Raw genomic sequence first — 22,105 nt, 5'->3', positions numbered from 1 at the left:
CACTTTAAAACAGGTAGTAGGCCTACACTTGTGTACCCATGGGGTAGTTTATACCATGGGCCATGAGTCTTTATTTGACATGGATGATGAATTGTCTCAGCTATATTTAAACAGTAAATCGTAACACAGTGTAACAGTGTGGAAAACGGAAGTGACCTGAAATGAGTAGAGAGATGGTCTCATCTGAGAAGAAAGTATGACTTGTGTTTGCTATTATTAGATCCCCAGGGACACAGCATACATTTCTCCCCAGTGTCCTGGAATGGCCTGGCCATCCTTCTCTAGTGTGAGAGACAACACATTGGCCTTATTGTCTTCTCAGACGTGTCCGTATTTAGGGTGTGATCCAAGCATGCGTATAGTGGGTGAGATAGAGCCGCTGGGCATCAAAACTGCTACTGATAGGGTTTGAGTCTTTATTTGACATGGATGATGAATTGTCTCAGCTATATTTAAACAGTAAATCGTAACACAGTGTAACAGTGTGGAAAACGGAAGTGAACTGAAATGAAACTCCTAAATAGGCAAATTACAGTGATCATCATCATACAGACCACAAGCTGTTTCAAGCTGACTCATGGGTTTCAGGAAAGCTGAAGGAGAACTAAGTCTTCTAAATAAAAAGGTACAAATAAAAATATATTTACTTACTGTAACTAATCTCTGTACTGTAACGGCAAAAGGAACTGTGGCAACATAGCTTCGCCAGAAACTGGTTTAAACTCCTTTCTTTTCTCTCTATGATGATGCACTTCTTTCTAAAAGTGAACTGACAAATGTATATTTTCTTACTGTTACCATTGTGTGTCTGTGTGTGTGTCTGTGTGTGTGCGTGTGTGTATTTGTGTGTATGTATGTGTGTGTGTATGTGTGTATGTGTGTGTATGTGTATGTATGTCTGCGTGCGTGTGTGCGTGCGTGTATTGGTAGGACTGGAGGTTACAGGAAAAATACAAAAGTTATGCAAAAGGAATGTTGTGTAAACACCTTCAACCCCATTGGTATCTGGTATTTTCCCATGCATTCTTTCAATTAACCTGCAGTGTGTATATACCATAGTTCTCCAGTCAAAAGTAGTGCACTTTATAGGGAACAGGGTGTCATTTGGGACAAACACACTGTAGCAAGTTGTGTGTACACCAGCTATGACATTCAGGAAGTGGTTGTGACACTGACAGGTTGGGGCTGCCCAATAAGGTGTGGCCTGTGAACGGTAGGTAACATGACATGAGCATACAGCCATGTAACCCATAAAGCCCCTCAGTCACTCTCTTCTGTTTCAGTAGCTGTCTGCACATCGACAATGGCACATAAACATATATTGTGGATCTTTACACTAACTGCCTCACTCAATCTCTCAGGTAAGTCATTGGACATACCCATCTACACACAATACAATGACAGGTTAACTAAACCACAGTCAGCCATATTCTCAGGGCACTTTATTCAGACTACTACAGTGAGTGTGTAGATATTCTCAAGGGAGAAAGTAAAACATTTGTACAAGTATGATTGAAAGGATTTCTAAAGTGGGGAATAAATATGATATGAGTTGTTTAATACTGAAGCAAAAATATTTGAAGAGGGGCAAAGAATATCTCTTCTGTATATGTTTTTCTGAGGGAGTGAAATAATGTTTTGATTAAAATGGAAGTCTATGTGATCTTTCAGATCTCCCCATGGCTTTGTTTAGTAACAGAAACTGAAATAGCAGCCAATGTATACTGAGTGTACAAAACATTAGGAACACCTGGTCTTTCCATGACATAGACTGACCAGGTGAATCCAGTTGAAAGCTATGATCCTTTATTGATGTCACTTGTTAAATCCACTTCAATCAGTGTAGATGAAGGGGAGGAGACAGGTTAAAGAGGCTGTTCTGAGGGCAAAAGGGGGTGCAACTCAATATTCCTAATGTTTTGTACACTCAGTGTATATTTCAGTCAAAACAACTTATACTTTTCATCCATTTGTTTCTATCACGGCTTCTGGAAATACAGAAAGCCATGATGAAAACATGTGGCAATGACAGAACACTAGACAGTGCTATTATGCTATCAGTTCTACATAGTTGAATAGTTACAGTAGTAATTACAGTAGTAATTACGGTCAATGAATATGGACAGATAACAGACGTAAAGAGTACTTTTTGTGAAATTGTGTAGCTGAAACTGGACTTTGTACCACAACAATGCCACATTCCTCAGTTCTCTCTCTCTCTCTTTCTCCTTACCTGATCAGGTGAGGTGAGTCAGGCAGGTACTACCTGTAAGCCCCTGTAAATACACACAGTGATAAAACCTTAACTTAGTCTCATTTTCACAACAACTATTGGGAAACATCATTGTAATTTAGTAATGTTAGTAAGTATTGACACACGTAGGGTGTATTCATTAAGCCGATTTTGTTGCAAAACGTTTCTTAAATAAAAGCAACCAGAACCAAAACGGGGAGGGACCTACCTGAATTTGTCCAATAGACACTATCATATTGCTCTGTTTGTTTCCGTTTGGTTCGCAAACGGTAAACAGTTTACGTAATGAATAAATCCCAGGAATGGATAGAATGACAACAGAGATTATTGCATTATCTGGTAAATTCACCCTGATTGTCGTGGGCATGGCCAATATGTCAAAACCTTTGCTCTTCCAATCAGTGGCTTGAGATTGCCTCATTTGCTCAGTCTTGTTTGTTTTAATGTGAACAGTTCGTTGTAAAAAATAAAATGTAAAAGCCAGCAAATCATGTAAATTCACATGAAAATACCCATACGTTTACCTATATAATAACCTAATCCCCCGGCTATTGCGCAAAGGTGGAAGTGTCTGGAAAACGAAATGACCAATAAAATGACATAATTCCCAATGTTCCTCTGTGGCCCAATCACAAAGCAGTGGATATGTACTTCAATGGGCCATGGTCAAGTACAAATCAAACAGGCCTGACAGAGAACAAGAAAGTGCAGCAGGATAACAAAGCATCTTTATCCATTTGTGTCAGCCCTTGACATACACTAACAAAACAGCACCTAGTATCATTATTGCTGGAACGGCTCATAGGAGCAGGAGCTTATGTCCTGTTTCTGTAGAGTGAGGCAGCGTGATGTACAAGTACACCCCCTGGACAGGATGCTAGTCTATCGCAGTCTATCGTATGCAAGGGTCAAACAGCCTGTGTGCATTGTGTACAGTGAGGGAAAAAAGTATTTGATCCCCTGCTGATTTTGTACGTTTGCCCACTGACAAAGAAATGATCAGTCTATAATTTTAATGGTAGGTTTATTTGAACAGTGAGAGACAGAATAACAACAAAAAAATCCTGAAAAACGCATGTAAAAAATGTTATAAATTGATTTGCATTTTAATGAGGGAAATAAGTATTTGACCCCCTCTCAATCAGAAAGATTTCTGGCTCCCAGGTATCTTTTATACAGGTAACGAGCTGAAATTAGGAGCACACTCTTAAAGGGAGTGCTCCTAATCTCAGCTTGTTACCTGTATAAAAAACACCTGTCCACAGAAGCAATCAATCAATCAGATTCCAAACTCTCCACCATGGCCAAGACCAAAGAGCTCTCCAAGGATGTCAGGGACAAGATTGTAGACCTACACAAGGCTGGAATGGGCTACAAGACCATCGCCAAGCAGCTTGGTGAGAAGGTGACAACAGTTGGTGCGATTATTCGCAAATGGAAGAAACACAAAAGAACTGTCAATCTCCCTCTGCCTGGGGCTCCATGCAAGATCTCACCTCGTGCAATGATCATGAGAACGGTGAGGAATCAGCCCAGAACTACATGGGAGGAACTTGTCAATGATCTCAAGGCAGCTGGGACCATAGTCATCAAGAAAACAATTGGTAACACACTACGCCGTGAAGGACTAAAATCCTGCAGCGCCCGCAAGGTCCCCCAGCTCAAGAAAGCACATATACAGGGCCGTCTGAAGTTTGCCAATGAACATCTGAATGATTCAGAGGAGAACTGGGTGAAAGTGTTGTGGTCAGATGAGACCAAAATCGAGCTCTTTGGCATCAACTCAACTCGCCGTGTTTGGAGGAGGAGGAATGCTGCCTATGAGCCAAAGAACACCATCCCCACCGTCAAACATGGAGGTGGAAACATTATGCTTTGGGGGTGTTTTTCTGCTAAGGGGACAGGACAACTTCACCGCATCAAAGGGACGATGGACGGGGCCATGTACCGTCAAATCTTGGGTGAGAACCTCCTTCCCTCAGCCAGGGCATTGAAAATGGGTCGTGGATGTGTATTCCAGCATGACAATGACCCAAAACACACGGCCAAGGCAACAAAGGAGTGGCTCAAGAAGAAGCACATTAAGGTCCTGGAGTGGCCTAGCCAGTCTCCAGATCTTAATCCCATAGAAAATCTGTGGAGGGAGCTGAACGTTCGAGTTGCCAAACGTCAGCCTCGAAACCTTAATGACTTGGAGAAGATCTGCAAAGAGGAGTGGAACAAAATCCCTCCTGAGATGTGTGCAAACCTGGTGGCCAACTATAAGAAATGTCTGACCTCTGTGATTGCCAACAAGGGTTTTGCCACCAAGTACTAAGTCTTGTTTTGCAGAGGGGTCAAATATTTATTTCCCTCATTAAAATGGAAATCAATTTATAACATTTTTGACATGCGTTTTTCTGGATTTTTTTGTTGTTATTCTGTCTCTCACTGTTCAAATAAACATACCATTAAAATGATAGACTGATCATGTCTTTGTCAGTGGGCAAGCGTACAAAATCAGCAGGGGATCAAATACTTTTTTCCCTCACTGTATCTGAGGTATTCATACTGTAGTTTGAAGAGACAATGTGTAAACATTAATAAAATGCATTAAAGTTCTGCACAAAGACTTCTCTTATTAACAGATAGGGCTAAGTCAACAGAAGCTTTCATTACAAGATAGTTGCCATAGCTCTGCCAAAGGTCCAACTATGTTGTTAGTGTACGCACCATACATTAATTTGTCATGGTTTGGTAGACACAAACAATGGAATAACCCATTACCTATAATTACAGGGTTGGCTGCACAAGGGACTGAGGGGATGAAGGGGCTGGAAGTTGATGAACAACCAGAGGATCAAAATTCAATGTTCAGGAGACCAGGAATTTCAATAGAGTAATTTATATAAGTAGAGCCGGGATTGTGCCGCTGCAGTTCACTGCTATGCTGCCACCTGACTGTTCCTTACCATTGGACCAGTCAATGCCTGGAGACAAGCAGGTTAACATCATCCTCTCCAGGTTATTAAGTTTAGAATAGATAGGATCAGTATGGGGATAGACAAAGATGGTCCATTCTTGAATTCTCTCTCATCTCTCTACCACTCCATCTCTCTCTCTATCGCCCCACAGTGAGTCATGGTCCTCTTGAAGGAATAAGAGACTATGAGGTGGTCCGACCCATCAGGCTACATTCTCTGCAGAAAAGAGAAACACAAGTAAGTCTTCTCCTGTTATTCCTCCCTGCACTGGAGCTGTTTTGCTGTGTAATACTCTATAAACACCAATGCCAAAATATTATTTGTTAACAATTGTGTTTACTGCTTGTAATAAAGTGGTGGAAGACCGACCATGTTAATGTAGTGAGGAGATATTATACTGCATCTATGGTATCAACTAATTCTAATTCTCTGTAACACTTTATTTGGATAGTCCATCTGTAGATGCTCCACAAAGTATCTACAGTCTATAAGTAACATTTCAACTACCTATCTACTAACCCTAACCTTAAACTTAACCCTTACCCTAACCCTAGCCCTAAACGTAGCAAGCTGTTGCTTATCCACAGATAATTTGTTGATAGTAGAGTAGACTATCCATATAAAGTGTGACCTAATTCTCTCCATCAGTCATCCAGGCCCGAAACTATGAAGTATGCAATGAGAGTGAGTGGGAAAGACATTGAGATGCATCTGGAGAAGAATAGGTATGTACTCTGACAAAAGCCTCTTTCAATCTCTTTCTCCAAAATGTTAACCTCTCACACAACATCAGTAGACAGGTCACATGCTTCTTCATTCCCCTTAACAAGAAAGATCCGTATGTAGAGAACCGTCTTACCACAGTGTAATGTTCACTTCCCCTTTATAACCACACACTGCATCATTGTCAAACGTCATTAATGGAATTACAGCATGAATTCCGTTGAATATATAGGTGTCTGAGGATATAATGTAATGAATAACTTTATTTTTGTTCCCTCAGCGAATTACTCACCAAAGACTATAGTGAGACTTACTACACTGAGGATGGCACACCAGTCACCTCCACGCCTCAGGATGTGGTAAGGGATTATGACAAACCGTTGATAGGTAGCCAAAGGCTGTGTAGAAGTGTCTTGATTAGAAGGACCTTTAACCTTTTAATTCATTATTTTCTCCAGGACCACTGCTACTACCACGGCACTATTGTGAATGACAGTGAGTCAACGGTTAGCATGAGCACCTGCGATGGACTCAGGTAGGCAGCCCCACATTTCTACAGCATATACACTACCGTTCAAAAGTTTGGGGTCACTTAGAAATGTCCTTGTTTTCGAAAGAAAAGCAATTTTTTTGTCCATTAAAATAAGATAAAATTGATCAGAAATACAGTGTAGACATTGTTAACGTCAACAGTGAAGAGGCGACTCCGGGATGCTGACCTTCTAGGCAGAGCTGCAAAGAAAAAGCCATATCTCAGACTGCCAATCTTAATCTTTTCTTTTTATTGGCCATTCTGAGATATGGCCTTTTCTTTGCAACTCTGCCTAGAAGGTCAGCATCCCGGTCATTTTGAGCCTGTAATCGAATCCACAATTGCTGATGCTCCAGATACTCAACTAGTCTCAAGAAGGCCAGTTTTATTGCTTCTTTAATCAGCACAACAGATTTCAGCTGTGCTAACATAATTGCAAAAGGGTTTTCTAATGATCAATTAGCCTTTTAAAATGATAAACTTGGATTAGCAAACACAACGTGTCATTGGAACACAGGACTGATGGTTGCTGATAATGGGCCTCTGTACGCCTATGTAGATATTCCATTAAAAATGTGCCGTTTCCAGCTACAATAGCCATTTACAACATTAACAATGTCTACACTGTATTTCTGAACAATTTGATTATTTTTTATTTTAATTGACAAATAATTTGCTTTTCTTTCGAAAACAAGGACATTTCTAAGTGACCCCAAACTTTTGAACGGGAGTGTAAGTCCACAGTGAAACACTACCCCAAATCAGTTGTGTAATGTCTATTATATGTTTTTATATTAGGGGATATTTCAGAACAGCTGCCCAAAGGTACCTGATTGAGCCCCTGTCAGGGGGGGATGATGGCGATCACGCAGTGATGAAATATGAGGACCAGAGCTCCAAGCCTATGGTGTGTGGAGTCACCAATACTAGCTGGAATGCAGACTACCCTCCCATAACTAGCAGGAGCCGCTCTCGAGCCTCAGTAAGACATACAATCTATTAATATATTTGAAATGTCCCAATAAATATAGTCTGATGTGGTATCTGACATCAAACAGAAATAGCAGAACATTTCCCTAACAGGAAATGAGGTGTTCTGATGAAGGCCATAGATGGCTGAAAGGTCAACCTTTTTAACTTTGCTTGAATAAAACATTGAGTTTTTAATGGTGAGCGAGTGTTGCACCTTTTCCTTTTCAATGATGATCAAATGTAACCATATATATAACCACAATGATTTCCTGTTTATTAGGGTCCATCTCTACTTCAACAGCAAAAGTATGTTGAGCTCATCCTCGTTGCAGACAACCGTGAGGTAAGAACTTGCAGACAAATACGCCAGAAACACAAGTCCCACCTTTACCAGAATCAACACAATTGTCACGTTCGTTCATCGACGGGTCAGACCAAGGCGCAGCGTGATATGCATACATGTTTATTTGAAACGAATAAACAACGACAAAACAACAACCTAAACGAAACGTGAATCCAAGGTACACAAACAACATACCTCACAACGGAACAAGATCCCACAACCCACTAGTGCCAATAGGCTGTCTAAGTATGGTCCCCAATCAGAGAACGAGCGACAGCTGCCTCTGATTGGGAACCACACCGGCCAACATAGAAATGACTCTAGTTTGGCTTGTTTGTGTTTAGCCTGTGTTGAGCTTCACGTTACGTTCACTCCAGCCACCCTAGTCATAGACTGTTCTCTCTGCTACCGCACGGCAAGCGGTACCGGAGTGCCAAGTCTAGGTCCAAAATACTTCTCAACAGCTTCTACCCCCAAGCCATAAGACTCCTGAACAGCTAATCATGGCTACCCGAACTATTTGCACTGCCCCCCCACCCCATTCTTTTTACGCTGCTGCTACTCTGTTAAGTATTTATGCATAGTCACTTTAACTCTACCCACATGTACATATTACCTCAACTACCTCAACTAGCCGGTGCCCCCGCACATTGACTCTGCAACGGTACCCCCCTGTATATATAGCCTCCCTACTGTCACTTTATTTTACTTCTGCTCTTTTTTTCTCAACACTTTTTTTGTTGTTGTTTTATTCTTACTTTTTTTGTTTAAAATAAATGCACTGTTGGTTAAGGGCTGTAAGTAAGCATTTCACTGTAATGTCTGCACCTGTTGTATTCGGCGCATGTGACCAATACAATTTGATTTGATTTGATTTGATTTGTTGTGAGTGTTTATTCGTTAATAAACATGTATGCATTCCACGCACTGCGCCTTGGTCTGACCCGTCTCTCAACGTTCGTGACAATTTCAATTGACTGATTTCCTTAGATGAACTGTAACTCAGTAAAATCTTAGAAATTGTTGCATGTTGCGTTTATATTTTTGTTCAGTATACAGTATCTAATGAGTCAGTAGTGAGTAATGCATTGAGAAACAGGATGTCCGCTGTTCTCTTGTAAGCACACTAAAACATGATGCTGTTTCAGTACAAGAACATGAAGAGTAACTTCGGAGAACTGCGTAAGAGGATGTTTGAAGTGGTCAACTTTGTCAACATGGTGAGTCAATAACTGCAAGGGGGTAGTATTAGCAAACTGCAGTAAATCCCCTATAAGATCCGCAACAGGACCTACAGTAGGTGCTTTTAGCAACGCAGGTGTATTTACATACACTAGAGATGCTTTCAATTGTATTGGGTTGCACAAATACAGTCCATGGGAAGCCAGAAGTTAAATACAATTCCATTCCAACTCACTGAACAGCTCAGGAAGGTTGGTCATTATGATGGGGGGAATTTGAGACAAATTCAAATGTCAAAATAAAAGTCCCACACAAGTTTTTAATTTTATTCCACATATGGCACACGTGCAGGACTTTTATTTTGACATTTGAATTTGTATTTGTATTTATTAGGGATCCCCATTTTTGTATCTTTGTATCTGTCCCATTATGGCGTCTGTGACAGGACGGGCAGCGCCATTGAGGCAATCTCCATTTTGAAGAAGTCAATTTTCTTCTACTACTATTTGTATTTGTTTTTATTAGGGATCCCCATTAGTTCCTGCCAAGGCAGCAGCTACTCTTCCTACGGTCCAAGCACACATGTATTTGTATTTGTATTTATTATGGATCCCCATTAGTTCCTGCCAAGGCAGCAGCTACTCTTCCTGGGGTCCAAACATATTAAAACATATGACATTATTACACCACTACCTATCTACAATACAAAAGGTTTAATACCACCATACAACAATATCACAATGTGTGTGTATGCATGTGTCTATACCATTGTGTGTGTCTCTTCACAGTCCCCATTATTCCATAAGGTGTATTTTTACCTGTTTTTTAAAATCTGATTCTACTGCTTGCATCAGTTACCTGATGTGGAATAGAGTTCCATGTAGTCTTGGCTCTATGTAGTACTGTGCGCCTCCCATAGTCTGTTCTGGACTTGGGGACTGTGAAGAGACCTCTGGTGGCATGTCTTGTGGGGTATGCATGGGTGTCCGACAGACAGACAGCTCGGTACATTCAGCTTGTCGACACCTCTTACAAAAACAAGCAGTGATGAAGTCAATCTCTCTTCCACTCTGAGCCAGGAGAGATTGACATGCATGTCATTAATGTTAGCTCTCCGAGGTAAGTAGAGAGAAAATGGGTCTACAACAGATCCACGTTTGGATAGTCTGTTTAATAATACAATCCTTTAGTCCTGCCCACCGGCACAGTAAGTTGAAATGGAATTGTATTTAACTTCTGGCTTCCCATGGACTGTTTTTGTGCAACCCAATACAATTGAAAGCAAAACTAGTGTATGTAAATAGACCCGAATAGCTAAAAGCACCCTGCTGTCCGGTAACCCAATACCACCAACACCTCCATGTAAAAAGAAAATCTCACCTTTTTGTCTTCTGCCTGTGCTTGTACAGTACGTTTTCTTCACTGCCTTATGATGTCATTCAACTGAAATCTCACTATATTTTATCCCTATCAGTCATGAGACCCCAGTAAAAACGCCTTTTTATTTATCTGACCTTTTATTTATCTGCATGTCCAGCCCTTATATTTAGCTTCACAATTAAGTGTTTAACCATTTTCTTTTCAGGACAACCAGGGCTACAAGTAGAACACAAAACAATTTAACAAAAACAGTTGCATTCATGAGTTTTATTGTCAAAAATAAATAAAAAGGTCAGCCAAAGCAAACACCTGATAAAAATGAATTTATATAAATGTTGTAAGTATAGAAATTGTTTGCTCAGTGGGAAATTAATATCCAACTAGACAACATTAAAAAGGCTTACAGTGAGGGAAAAAAGTATTTGATCCCCTGCTGATTTTGTACGTTTGCCCACTGACAAAGAAATGATCAGTCTATAATTTTAATGGTAGGTTTATTTGAACAGTGAGAGACAGAATAACAACAACAAAATCCAGAAAAACGCATGTAAAAAATGTTATGTATTAATTTGCATTTTAATGAGGGAAATAAGTATTTGACCCCCTCTCAATCAGAAAGATTTCTGTCTCCCAGGTATCTTTTATACAGGTAATGAGCTGAAATTAGGAGCACACTCTTAAAGGGAGTGCTCCTAATCTCAGTTTGTTACCTGTATAAAAGACACCTGTCCACAAAAGCAATCAATCAATCAGATTCCAAACTCTCCACCATGGCCAAGACCAAAGAGCTCTCCAAGGATGTCAGGTACAAGATTGTAGACCTACACAAGGCTGGAATGAGCTACAAGACCATCGCCAAGCAGCTTGGTGAGAAGGTGAAAACAGTTGGTGCGATTATTCGCAAATGGAAGAAACACAAAATAACTGTCAATCTCCCTCGGCCTGGGGCTCCATGCAAGATCTCACCTCGTGGAGTTGCATTGATCTTGAGAACGGTGAGGAATCAGCTCAGAACTACACGGGAGGATCTTGTCAATGATCTCAAGGCAGCTGGGACCATAGTCACCAAGAAAACAATTGGTAACACACTACGCCGTGAAGGACTGAAATCCTGCAGCGCCCGCAAGGTCCCCCTGCTCAAGAAAGCACATATACAGGCCCGTCTGAAGTTTGCCAATGAACATCTGAATGATTCAGAGGAGAACTGGGTCTATAATTTTAAAAAAAATGTAAATGTAAACTGGGTGAAAGTGTTGTGGTCAGATGAGACCAAAATCGAGCTCTTTGGCATCAACTCAACTCGCCATGTTTGGAGGAGGAGGAATGCTGCCTATGACCCCAAGAACACCATCCCCACCGTCAAACATGGAGGTGGAAACATTATGCTTTGGGGGTGTTTTTCTGCTAAGGGGACAGGACAACTTCAATGCATCAAAGGGACGATGGACGGGGCCATGTACCGTCAAATCTTGGGTGAGAACCTCCTTCCCTCAGCCAGGGCATTGATAATGGGTCGTGGATGGGTATTCCAGCATGACAATGACCCAAAACACACGGCCAAGGCAACAAAGGAGTGGCTCAAGAAGAAGCACATTAAGGTCCTGGAGTGCCCTAGCCAGTCTCCAGACCTTAATCCCATAGAAAATCTGTGGAGGGAGCTGAAGGTTCGAGTTGCCAAACGTCAGCCTCGAAACCTTAATGACTTGGAGAAGATCTGCAAAGAGGAGTGGAACAAAATCCCTCCTGAGATGTGTGCAAACCTGGTGGCCAACTACAAGAAACGTCTGACCTCTGTGATTGCCAACAAGGGTTTTGCCACCAAGTACTAAGTCATGTTTTGCAAAGGGGTCAAATACTTTATTCCCTCATTAAAATGCAAATCAATTTATAACATTTTTGACATGCGTTTTTCTGGATTTTCTTGTTGTTATTCTGTCTCTCACTGTTCAAATAAACCTACCATTAAAATGATAGACTGATCATGTCTTTGTCATAGACTGATCATGTCTTTGTCAGTGGGCAAACGTACAAAATCAGCAGGGGATCAATTACTTTTTTCCCTCACTGTATTTATATAATGAATATGAATTCGGATGACAGAAATTATTAAATATTAAAGCATTAGACCTATCACTAAAAGCTTCAGTCATACAAAAGTTATACTTAAATCCGAACTGGTTCTCTAGCAAATTAGTAAGATTGTCTCACCCAATGTTCAAGAATGGCCTTTTTCCCTTTATTCAGATTACAACCTCTCACTTTCAGTTATTTGAAAAGGAAATAATCTCCCAAATATCACTATTTCTAAAACAAGCCATAGAAAGTTGGTTGCAATTTCAATTTAATCCTCCAGAAACGACAGAACAAATAATGCAACAAATATTGTGGTTAAACTCAAATTGATAAAAACACTTTTATTTTTGACAAAATGTTTAAAAAAGGTATAATATTCGTACCCGGGCCCCACCCCCTTGTTTTACAAACACCACTCTAGCTCAGCCCCCGTTAATCACCCTGACTAATTGGTTGCAGAAGAAATAGACGAATCCAATCGTACAACCCAGAAGTCTGTAGCTCAAATACAGCGTTTTAAAGGGGTTAGAACTCCAAAACATGCAGGCGTCATGGTGGGACTGTAGGAGTTAATTGTTTTCCAATGAACTGCTAGGGCCGGTTTCCAGGACACAGATTAAGCCTAGACAAAAAGGACAAAAAAGTAAACTCAACGGAGAATCTATCTACATTTGTTTTAGTCCAGGACTATGTTTATTCTGTGTCCGGGTAATCTATCCCTAATTGTTTTAATGGGGAGAGTCTCAACTCACCATGCAATTAATCTGCCTGCAGGTATACAAGCCCCTCAACACCTTCATTGCCTTGGTTGGTCTGGAGGTGTGGTCAGACAGCGATAAGATATCAGTGACTGCCCCTGCTGGTGCCACCCTGGATGCCTTTACCAAATGGAGGAACAGCGACCTGGCCAACACCAAGCACCATGACAACGCACACCTCATCAGGTAGGCCACGACGTACACAATTTATCAGGAAGGCCCCAATGCACACTTCATCAGGTAGAGCCCAACACACACCTCATTAGTTAGGCCCCAACACAAGGCTCATCAGGTAGGCCTGGACAAACACACCTTCATGTGGGCCACAATGCACACTTCATCAGGTAGCCCACAACGCACACTTAATCATCTAACTCTGCGTTGCTTTGTGCATAACAGCCCTTAGCCGTGGTATATTGGCCATATACCACACCTCCTCTGGCCTTATTGCTTGGTCTGGAACGTTGTTATTCTTGATAGACCCATATTTAAGAATTCATAACATGGGTATTTGACAAGTATGGGTACTTGACATGTATACGTATGTGGGGTTGATATGTTTCTTGTTCCCTGTGTTTCAGTGGCATTGACTTTGAGGGATCGACGGTGGGTCTGGCCTTCATTGGGACTCTATGTTCAGGTCATTCAGCTGGGGTGGTGCAGGTAATTATTTGAATGTGGTAATAGTACATTATTTGCATGAGGTGCATTTTAATACAGTTGAACAGTAACTCATATTCTATATCAATGTAATCTCTAACTTATGCATCCAGATCAGTTTCACTGATATAAAATCTCTTTTACAAAATAAATATGGTCCAACACATTCAGGTTTACTGAATGTTAACTATGTGTTTTACTACAGGATCATAACCCCAGGGCCATTGCCGTAGGGGCGACATTAGCCCACGAGATGGGCCACAACCTGGGCATGAACCACGATGACTCCAGTGCCTGTGCTTGTTCTGGGAATAGCTGTATAATGGCTGGGGCCCTCAGGTAAGGACTGGTTTAAGTTTTGAGATATAATCTTGTGACTAGATTTGAATGGTGTCAATGATAAACCATCTGATTGATTGTGTTTTACAAGGAAGAGGGAACCTGTATTAAAGAACACTTCAGGCATTGTTCTCAGCCCGTAACACACACAGAGCAGCCATATTGCAAAAACATTGACATGGAACATAGCTCATGAGACTATGTAGCAATAGCAAAGTGGTGTGTTACTGTGGTTATATTATATGAAAACGTAGCCTATTTGGCTAACTAAAGTGTTTCTTTCAGCTGGGATATCCCAAAGTCATTCAGTAGCTGCAGTAGTGTAAACTACGACCAGTTCCTGAATAATCGTAACCCTGAGTGCCTGCTGGACAAGCCAGACTACCGGAATGTGGAATCGACCCCAGTGTGTGGCAATGGCTTCCAGGAGAAAGGAGAGCAGTGTGATTGTGGCTCACTGGAGGTGAATGCACCTTTCATTTACATTCCTTACACCACCTTTTTGTATATTTTCTCTCATTATCCTAGATCAACAATGCACCGGTCAAATCATACAAAAGTATTTTGGTTCTCATGGAGTTAATACAAGGATGACAAGTGATTACAAAATATATATAATTTTTTAAAATCAAAGCTAGCTTTTACTAAAATGTTAACATTAATCTATGACCGCATCTGATCAAATGTAGAGTACATTTATTTTTCAACAGGACAGATAAAGACAAACATTTCTGGGAATACGTTTGACGCTTTGTCTGGTCTTGCCTGCTTTCCTTGGCTAGGGGCAAACATAAGGAATGTACATGACAAGCACAGACCTTGCCCGATCACTGATATATCTCCTCCACCGCCCACCTCAGAAAAACCTATGTAATTTTTCCAACAATTGTTTACAGACAGACTATTTCACTTATAATTCACTGTATCACAATTCCAGTGGGTCAGAAGTTTACATACACTAAGTTGACTGTGCCTTTAAACAGCTTGGACAATTCCAGAAAATTATGTCATGGCTTTAAAAGCTTCTGATAGGCTAATTGACATCATTTGAGTCAATTGGAGGGGTACCTGTGGATGTATTTCAAGGCCTACCTTCAAACTCAGTGCCTCTTTGCTTGACATCATGGGAAAATCAAAAGAAATCAGCCAAGACCTCAGAAAAGAAATTGTAGACCTCCACAAGTCTGGTTCATCCTTGGGAGCAATTTCCAAACGCCTGAAGGTACGACGCTCATCTGTACAAACAATAGTACGCAAGTATAAACATCATGGGACCACGCAGCCGTCATACCGCTCAGGAAGGAAACGCGCTCTGTCTCTTAGAGATGAATGTACTTTGGTGCGAAAAGTGCAAATCAATCCCAGAACAACAGCAAAGGACCTTGTGAAGATGCTGGAGGAAACAGGTATAAATGTATCTATATCCACAGTAGAACAAGTCCTATATCGACAAAACCTGAAAGGCCGCTCAGCAAGGAAGAAGCCACTGCTCCAAAACCGCCATAAAAAGCCAGACTACGGTTTGCAACTGCACATGGGGACAAATATTGTACTTTTTGGAGAAATGTCCTCTGGTATGATGAAACAAAAATAGAACTGTTTGGCCATAATGACCATCGTTATGTTTGGAGGAGAAAGGGGGTGCTTGCAAGCCAAAGAACACCATCCCAACCGTGAAGCACGGGGGTGGCAGCATCATGCTGTCGGGGTGCTTTGCTGCAGGAGGGACTGGTGCACTTCACAAAATAGATGGCATCATGAGGAAGGATATTGAAGCAACATCTCAAGACATCAGTCAGGACGTTAAAGCTTGGTCGCAAATGGGTCTTCCAAATGGACAATGACCCCAAGCATACTTCCAAAGTTGTGTTAAAATGGCTTAAGGACAACAAAGTCAAGGTATTGGAGTGGCCATCACAAAGCCCTGACCTCAATCCTATAGAAAATTTGTGGGCAGAACTGAAAAAGCGTGTGCGAGCAAGGAGACCTACAAACCTGTCTCAGTTACACCAGCTCTGTCAGGAGGAATGGGCCAAAATTCACCCAACTTATTGTGGGATGCTTGTGGAAGGCTACCCGAAATGTTTGACCCAAGTTAAATAATTTAAAGGCAATGCTACCAAATACTAATTGAGTGTATGTAAACTTTTGACCCACTGGGAATGTGATGAAAGAAATAAAAGCTGAAATAAATCATTCTCTCTACTATTATTCTGACATTTCACATTCTTAAAATAAAGTGGTGATCCTAACTGACCTAAGACAGGGAATTTTTACTAGGATTAAATGTCAGGAATTGTGAAAAACTGAGTTAATGTATTTGGCTAATGTGTATGTAAACTTCCGACTTCAACTGTACATGTCCATGCATAGTATGATAGCCATGCCTATATGGTAAGCAGGTATAAGACGCTTTGATTATAATTATCCACAGTTTACATTCCAGTAAGAGTTGGAGTTAGTTAAGCAGAGCAGTTTAGTTAAGCAGAGCAGTTTAGTTAAGCAGAGCAGTTTAGTTAAGCAGAGCAGTTTAGTCAAGTCAATATGTCCAGACCTGTTAGTCAGGCTGATAAGACACAATCTTATTATGTTCCTGTCTTGCTGAACCACTCCTCTCTTGTCAAGTCTTGTTTGCTTCAGATGCCTGTAATTCCAGTTTCTCTTGACGGCCTACTACAGTTCAATGTTTGTTTTACTTAGTATGTCTTACTGTGGTGTAATACACTAAGGGGTAAATATGTAGTGGGAAACCGCTTAGTATCTAGTCCAAGTCTACACATACACAGAGGCTTGACTATTTTGAGATACAGTATTTACATACTGATCTCTTTAAATCATTATCATAATGACATGTATGGTTTGATGTTGTTATAGGAGTGTACAAACCCATGCTGTAATGCCACCAGCTGCACACTGACTAAGGGCTCAGAGTGTGCTGCAGGAGCGTGCTGTGAAGACTGTAAGGTGAGAGCAGACCACAGTTCAACCATGCCTCTGCTCTGGGAGGATCTCAATTGCATACTCCTCTCTCCTCATCTCCTTCTTAATAAAACCCATTGGATGAGAAAGCCAGAGGTCCCTCCCCTCTGATCTTCTCCTACAATGTGTTTTGAGAAAGAGACAAGGAGTTTGCAATTGAGATGTTCCCTCTGTCTGCTCTTTACTTCCTTCTGTGTTCCTTTGATACTAAAGCCTTCTTGTGGACATGCAGCAGACACGGATAACTATGTCAAAGATTGTTTGACTCAAATGTATAAGTACATTCAAGACATTTCACTTTCATTCTTTCATTTTATGAAACTTAAAAAGTAAAGGAATTACTGGAAGGAGAATATTTTCCATATCATCACACTAGAACAAATGCCATAGTCTTGAATACTTATTGTTTAGAACTAGTCTGGCAAAAGCAGCTCGCTGTGTCCCAAGTGGATCTGCATGTCAGCCAGGCTAGTTTAGAACTTCTATTTCAGCAAACAGAGTAGATTCAGAGTGAAGTTGCAGCATGACACCTCTTTCACCAACCTAATAAACTATGTTGCCATACTCATGGCGGTCGGCTGTGGGAAGACTATCAAGCTAGTGATACTAAACATGGCAACAACAACTCTCTCCACAGATCCTGTCCTCGTCCAGAGTGTGCAGAATGAAGCATGATGACTGTGACTTGGCAGAGTACTGCACAGGGAAATCAGCCGACTGTCCCGAGGACGTCTTCACCGTTAATGGGATTCCCTGTGATGGAGGACGGGGCTACTGCAACAATGGCCAGTGTCCACAGCACCACGACCAGTGTGTGAAAATGTATGGACCGTGTAAGTGAAAGCATTTCCTTCTGTCTCATCATCACTGAGGCACCTTTCATCTGTTTAGGTGATGTAGGTAGCTCTTCTGGTTCATATTCTCACACAGCAACCTTACAGTATAACTGTGGACACAGAGGACACAAACGGTAACTTCACTACTACTCTAAGGCATTGTGTAACATTGGGTGTTATCGCCTCCTCAGCTGCTGAAAACGCCAGAATGTACTGCTATGACCAGAACACCAGAGGACTGTACTACGCCTACTGTAGACGGCCTTCAAAGGACCAGTACATCCCCTGCCAGAGACAGTGAGTCTCGACAAGCAATACCATGCTATTTTAAGAAACAGTTTTTCCTACTCAGATTATAGTGTTCGTTTTTGAAGCAGTGTGTCACTGATATGATTTCCCTGTGGTTCTCCTCTGTAGAGATGTGCAGTGTGGGAAACTCTTCTGCAAGAACGGCAACGACAACCCCAACTACGGTCGCATGGTGATGTTCTCTGACTGCAAAGCCTCATTCTACGAGGATTACAACAGTGATCTTGGACAGGTGGACACTGGAACCAAGTGTAATGATGGGAAGGTATAGTGACTTTTTGGCTTTTCACGAGGCTTCTGTACCTCTAGCTGTGTTTTGGGGAAATGAAATGAGATGTCAGATTTAATGTGTACAGTGTTATTTTCTCTTAACCCTTATTCCCATTTCCCTGTCTTCTATTCTAAGGTGTGCAGCCAGAACGAATGTGTGGATCTTGAGACAGCCTACGGACCTAAAGTCACCAACTGCTCAGCACGATGTAAAGGACATGCTGTGAGTACAGTGCTTCAAGCGGCCTCCGTCTCTGGTATTTGTGAGCTTGGGGATGACTTACTTGGTCTCTGGCTCTTATAAGGAGCATAAGCCATTGACAAATGTCCTCCATCTCACTGGGTTTGGTGCAGATCTTTCCAGGTCACAGCACTTGAGGACGTTCTCTTTCATCTCTGACTGGACTTTTCTCCTCCCCGTAAAATAGAATTGTAGAAAATCCATTGAAAATGTCCTTATAATAATGTGTGTGTTTCTGTGTTGTGCCACTACAGGTGTGTAATCACAAAATGGAGTGCCAGTGTGAGCCAGGATGGTTACCTCCCGGCTGTGATACAAAGGATCAAAACTTCAGCGGTCTCTCCAGAGGTAGGCCCTGTCCTGTGCATAAAGACATCCAGATTTTTTAAATAACAAAATAAAAAAAATGGTTTCAATGGATAAAAGGGATAAGACTTTATATGTCAATACAATGTTACTAGAGTGTTACAGTGTTACTACACAGGTATTTGAGCATCTTCATGTAAAGTGTTGCCAATAGGTTTGGTCTGTGCTTTCATGTATTCAGCTCATAGACTTTGCCATAACAGTCTTCCTCTCTGTGTGATTGTAGAAGGAGTGATTGCCATTGCAGTGACAGTCACTCTGCTGCTCCTGGCTGCTATTGCTGGGGCAGTGGCTGTGTTCCTTAAGAAGAGACAACAGTCCCCCACTCTCCCTAGGTGAGTACACTAGGTGGACCTTACATTTACATTTAGTCATTTAGCAGACGCTCTTATCCAGAGCTACTTACAGTTAGTGAGTGCATACATTTTTCATACTAAACCATTTAAATAAACATTTATACATAGGCTTAGTGCCCAAACACATACACTATTCACTGCAACAAGATTATCCTTTTGATGAATTGAGATCTACTCAATTGCCAGGTCTCCCTTGTAAGAGAGGTCTTCCGACCTTAATGGAACTTCCTGGATAACTAAAAGGTTAAACTAATAAAAAGCGTCACTGTCTGTTCATCCACCAGCTACAATACTCAGCAGAACACCAGTGCAGTGTCCAACGACCGCAATAAGAAACTGATAATCCCCAGCCAAAACAACGCTATGCCACAGCAGGTAATAACAGTGAAATACCTTTAAATTTATACAGTATCATCTCAATGTAGGGATTGGTTTATTTTTATTTTTTGTGTTGCCTATTAGCTAATGCATCGCTTTACAATTTCCAGCCCAAGCGACCAAAGGGTGCTCCGCCCCCACCTGCTGCTAGCCAATCAGGAGCCCCAGTCTATGACTTCAGGGCAGCACGACAGGTAATGGTGATGTTTCTAGTGCTGTTTCCCTAGGTCTGGGATTTCCGAGACTAATATCTAGACAACAATAGTTAAAGGGATGGTTCATCAAATGTTAATGTTTGGATCAAATTCCTATTACCTGGCTTAAGTTAAACAATTGTATTTATCCTCCAGGCATTGCGGCCCCCACCACCACGGGTCTGATGTCGCCATCGAGAGGAAACAGGAGGATCACAAACCTTACCAAGACCTCAAATGCAGGGCTGCAACTGCCAGGCCAGCCAGAGCTGAGTGCAGTCAGCGCATTGAGACCTCTCTTTTTTGGGTTTATTTTACAGATACCTAGACTAGAAACAGGTTTGCTCTTCCATCACATCTGAAGTAGCCTGCTCCCAGTCCCAGATCTCTTAGTGCTCTTGCCAAATCCATTGCTCATTGTTTGGCATGATAGCACAGACAGACTGTCACTCAGGCTACCTCTGAAGCCCCATGACTGCGTTTGTGCCAATGATGTGCAGATTGCAGGTTGGGCAAACTCGGTACAGTCACAAATGAGCCATGGACTGAGGAGTCCTCTTTATGAGGAACAGATGTCTTAAATTGCACTTTTTAGTATTTAATAGCCATATAATTTTATACCTGATTTGTCACTGCCATTTGAGGGAGTGAGTGCACAGTATGTGATATAATATGCAATTGATTTTATACTACTAAATATGCTGAATACTGTAAGCCAACAGTAAATTACTTTTATCAATAGTAAATATTACTGAGGGGGACAGACATTGCAGACTAAAGTAAACAAAAATATTCAATTACATGTGCACTCAAGTTTTCCTCGACTTCAAATTGAAGAAGTCCAGTGAGCAAGACCATTAACTTATGCATCTTTGCACAGCGTAGAACACTCCAAATGCTGCATAACAAACTGAGACTATTCTCAGTCACAGACTGGCTGTAATGACAGTATACCATTACTTGAGGAACATCATTTTCTATATCAATTCTGTTTCCACTATTTTCTTCTCTCTGATTGTACAAAAGTTACCACCTGATTAACATTTCAAGCATAAAAAAATATATATTTACATTTGACATGACGGTCCTGCTGATGTAGAATTGTGATATTTATAAACAACATTCAGGGCTCAACATTTAAACACTGAAGTACCCAATGACATGCATCCACCCATTCAACCTGACATGTAGAGAAAATATATTAGCGACATGTAGTATAACTCAGATCAAGGGAGACTAGAATGTAACAAGAGCAATTGAAGCGAGAAAGCATCTAGCATACCATCCTCAAATCTGCAGAGCTAAAAACTCAGACAGCCAGGACAGGGAAACGCTTAGTATTTACATTTTATTTTTCAAGTGATTCATCTACATAGATCAAGATTTCATGGCCTCGCATGACAAGTACTGTACTCGACGAAAGGATTATTTTCATCCTTTTTACAGCTAGAGACTTTTGAATGACAAATACTTCTGTACATTCTGATAAATATTTAGAAACTGACAAGAGATCAGAAATACAGCCCTCCTCTACTCCCCCTAAGCCCTAGCTAACTTCACACCAAACCAACATTTCAAGCGGTTGTGAATGTGGAAAAAACTTTGATTTTTAAGGAGCATCTTTTGACCGTTTTCTGAACCCACAATACAGTAAAAGAGATGTTTTATTGTAAATAAGCATCTGGGCAGGACATTCTGATGGCCATTCTCCCCCACCAGTCACACACAGGTGTTGGTGTTTGTTTAGGAAGTGGCATGGCACATGAAAAGCAACTCGTTTAAAGCCGGATAATATATTATAAAAGGGAAAATTCACATGAGAATAACAAATCTTAATGCTTTTCTCAAATGATTGAAGACAATAGAATAACTACCTGTGACGGGAGGAGTGTCAGAAGCAGTTCTAGCCCCCCAAAAATCTAGGGCTAAAACTCTAAGCACCGGTTCATTGAGTCACAAGTCCTAAAGAATCAAGTAAATCCTTAAAGGGTTGGGAG

The 22,105-nt window shown here is 41.2% G+C and overlaps 1 protein-coding gene across 1 annotated transcript; it reads left to right on the top strand.

The window, feature by feature from the left end:
* The first annotated feature begins 1,224 nt into the window (after positions 1-1,224).
* LOC311144838 (zinc metalloproteinase-disintegrin-like berythractivase) lies at positions 1,225-21,185 on the top strand. Its single transcript, XM_084180994.1, has 22 exons — positions 1,225-1,361; positions 5,369-5,454; positions 5,866-5,942; positions 6,221-6,299; positions 6,399-6,475; positions 7,271-7,454; positions 7,725-7,787; positions 8,936-9,007; positions 13,197-13,366; positions 13,762-13,843; positions 14,046-14,179; positions 14,465-14,642; positions 17,054-17,143; positions 17,796-17,991; positions 18,186-18,291; positions 18,412-18,568; positions 18,710-18,796; positions 19,069-19,162; positions 19,407-19,515; positions 19,821-19,911; positions 20,025-20,108; positions 20,265-21,185. The coding sequence occupies exons 1-22, from the start codon at positions 1,304-1,306 to the stop codon at positions 20,292-20,294; spliced, it is 2,304 nt and encodes a 767-aa protein (XP_084037120.1). The 5' UTR covers positions 1,225-1,303; the 3' UTR covers positions 20,295-21,185.
* Positions 21,186-22,105: the final 920 nt, after the last annotated feature.

The sequence above is a fragment of the Coregonus lavaretus genome (assembly GCF_964263955.1).
Source record: "Coregonus lavaretus genome assembly, chromosome: 17".
NCBI classification, from domain to species: Eukaryota; Metazoa; Chordata; class Actinopteri; order Salmoniformes; family Salmonidae; genus Coregonus; species Coregonus lavaretus.
This window is presented reverse-complemented; position numbering and strand designations above follow the sequence as displayed.

Excerpts from the sequence above, each read along its gene's own strand:
- LOC311144838 (XM_084180994.1), top strand. The coding sequence starts at position 1,304 with ATGGCACATAAACATATATTGTGGATCTTTACACTAACTGCCTCACTC. Across the intron at positions 9,008-13,196 it reads TGGTCAACTTTGTCAACATG|GTATACAAGCCCCTCAACAC; the intron begins GTGAGTCAATAA and ends ATCTGCCTGCAG. Across the intron at positions 18,797-19,068 it reads CACGATGTAAAGGACATGCT|GTGTGTAATCACAAAATGGA; the intron begins GTGAGTACAGTG and ends GTGCCACTACAG.